This window comes from Penaeus chinensis, chromosome 29, assembly GCF_019202785.1.
Source record: "Penaeus chinensis breed Huanghai No. 1 chromosome 29, ASM1920278v2, whole genome shotgun sequence".
In the NCBI taxonomy this organism is placed as follows: Eukaryota; Metazoa; Arthropoda; class Malacostraca; order Decapoda; family Penaeidae; genus Penaeus; species Penaeus chinensis.
In genome coordinates this window covers 2,194,084-2,195,862 of record NC_061847.1, presented here as the reverse complement: position 1 = coordinate 2,195,862, position 1,779 = coordinate 2,194,084, and the positions used below count along the sequence as shown (strand labels likewise).

Genomic DNA, 1,779 nt, shown 5'->3' with positions numbered 1-1,779 from the left:
ATTTATATATATATATATATATATATATATATATATATATATATATATATATATATATATATAATAGGGCAATGAACGTCAAAACCCAGAATAAAGAAGTGCATAATAGACAACCATTGTGCGAAAAAGAAAAGGAAAAAGTAGCGTTTGTAGTTGTGGAGTTCGCGTGCGTAGATGATTAAGTCACAGGGATTCTTTTCCCCCACATGTCATGGATTCCCAGGGAAACTGTTCCTCATGTTTTCTTCCGGAAGCTGGTTCCTTTCTCTCTCTCTCTCTCTCTCTATTTTTTTTTTTTTTTTTTTTTTTAGGCTCTTTTATCTTTTTTTCCTACTTGTATCGAGGAAGAAAAATGAAGGGATTTATTTTCATATCTATAATCCTTTTGTGTTCAGTAGGTCAGATGTAAAAGAAAAAAAGTAATGTCAACCAATTTCTTGGAGAACGAGTGAAACAAACTTTTTTTTGCCCCTCTTTGATGCAATATATTCTTTATTCCGTTTCCTTCTTTGCTCTTCATGATTTCAGCTGTACTCTAGGTGACCATATGAATATTTGATGGTTAGAATACTCCTTATGAACGATACTTCATACACACGTTAGCAAGAAAAATAAAAAAGAGATAAAAAGGGAAAAGGCTAAAAGTCTACGGGCTTAATACCCATAATTCACATTACACATCACCTGGATCCACATCAACATGCGACTATGCTGACCTTAAAATTAGCTTAATTTCTTTTCCCTGGACACTTTTTCCTTTTCTTATCTTGAGATCCAGCCTCGAAATTTCCCCGGAATCAGTAGCAGAGCCACGTCTGCTCATCAGACTTTATAGCCTAGTGCAGGCTTCCATTGCTCTTCCAATTCTCGTGTAACCCGCGTTCATCAGCTTTCTAGTGCCTAAGGTTTCTTTTCTTTATTAGGCCTTTCCTGACCATAATTTATATTCTGCTTCTTAACATTGCATGTAAACTAATGCATGGCGAACAAAGAGGAAGGAAAAGGAAAATATTGAGAAAAGGGAACATAGATGATAGTTGTTCTGCTTAGAAAGTTAAACGAATTCAAATATATTTGTAAAAGAAGCAATCACATCGACCATCTTATATAATATGTAAAGGATATCAATTTATTCGAAACAAACTACGACAAGAAATCTGTACGAAAGCTAGACAGAAATATAAGAATGATATCCATAACAAAAGAATTACATGGTAACAAACATCTGTATTACTTTGTGACCTTTTCAGTAGAGTAGTTTGAAAATATAGATCCAAAGTTGCATGTAAATAGATAAAATGAATAAATATTTTCTCTCTGTACCGCTTTTATCCTGTTTTATTTTCTCTTCGCACTTCTTTTTAATCTGTCGATATGTCGGTACTGAAATTCCTTTTGTCATATATATTTTTCTCTATCTACCACTGTATTTGTAATCTTCACTTTTTTGTCCCTTACTTCCTCTCTTCCTTTAAAAAAGGTGATGTGACATAATCATTAATTTTATATTGCTTCATTCAGAGCTCCATCTTTGCCAACAAAAATAGGCACAGCTATTCTTTCCCATTAGATACAGAACGGGTGGAATACATGATAGTGAAACGCGGCGATCATAACCCGTAGACTTGTACAATTGGCATAGAAGCGAGAAGGGAGCAATTTCGATAATGATGCATTGTAATATAAAGATGGATGATAATGAGCTAAAATAAGAACATGTTAATTTGATGGAAATTATATGGTAAAGACACCGTGGTACAAAAGGAATTATACTTAAGA

At 33.5% G+C, this 1,779-nt stretch overlaps 1 protein-coding gene across 1 annotated transcript in view; it reads left to right on the top strand.

Moving 5' to 3' along the window:
• The first annotated feature begins 1,374 nt into the window (after positions 1-1,374).
• The window catches only part of LOC125040756 (alpha-catulin-like), a 17,501-nt gene continuing 17,096 nt past the window's right edge, over positions 1,375-1,779 (top strand). Inside the window, exon 1 of the mRNA XM_047635460.1 lies at positions 1,375-1,380. Coding sequence (XP_047491416.1) covers positions 1,375-1,380 — 6 coding nt within the window. The remainder of the gene's footprint in view (positions 1,381-1,779) is intronic.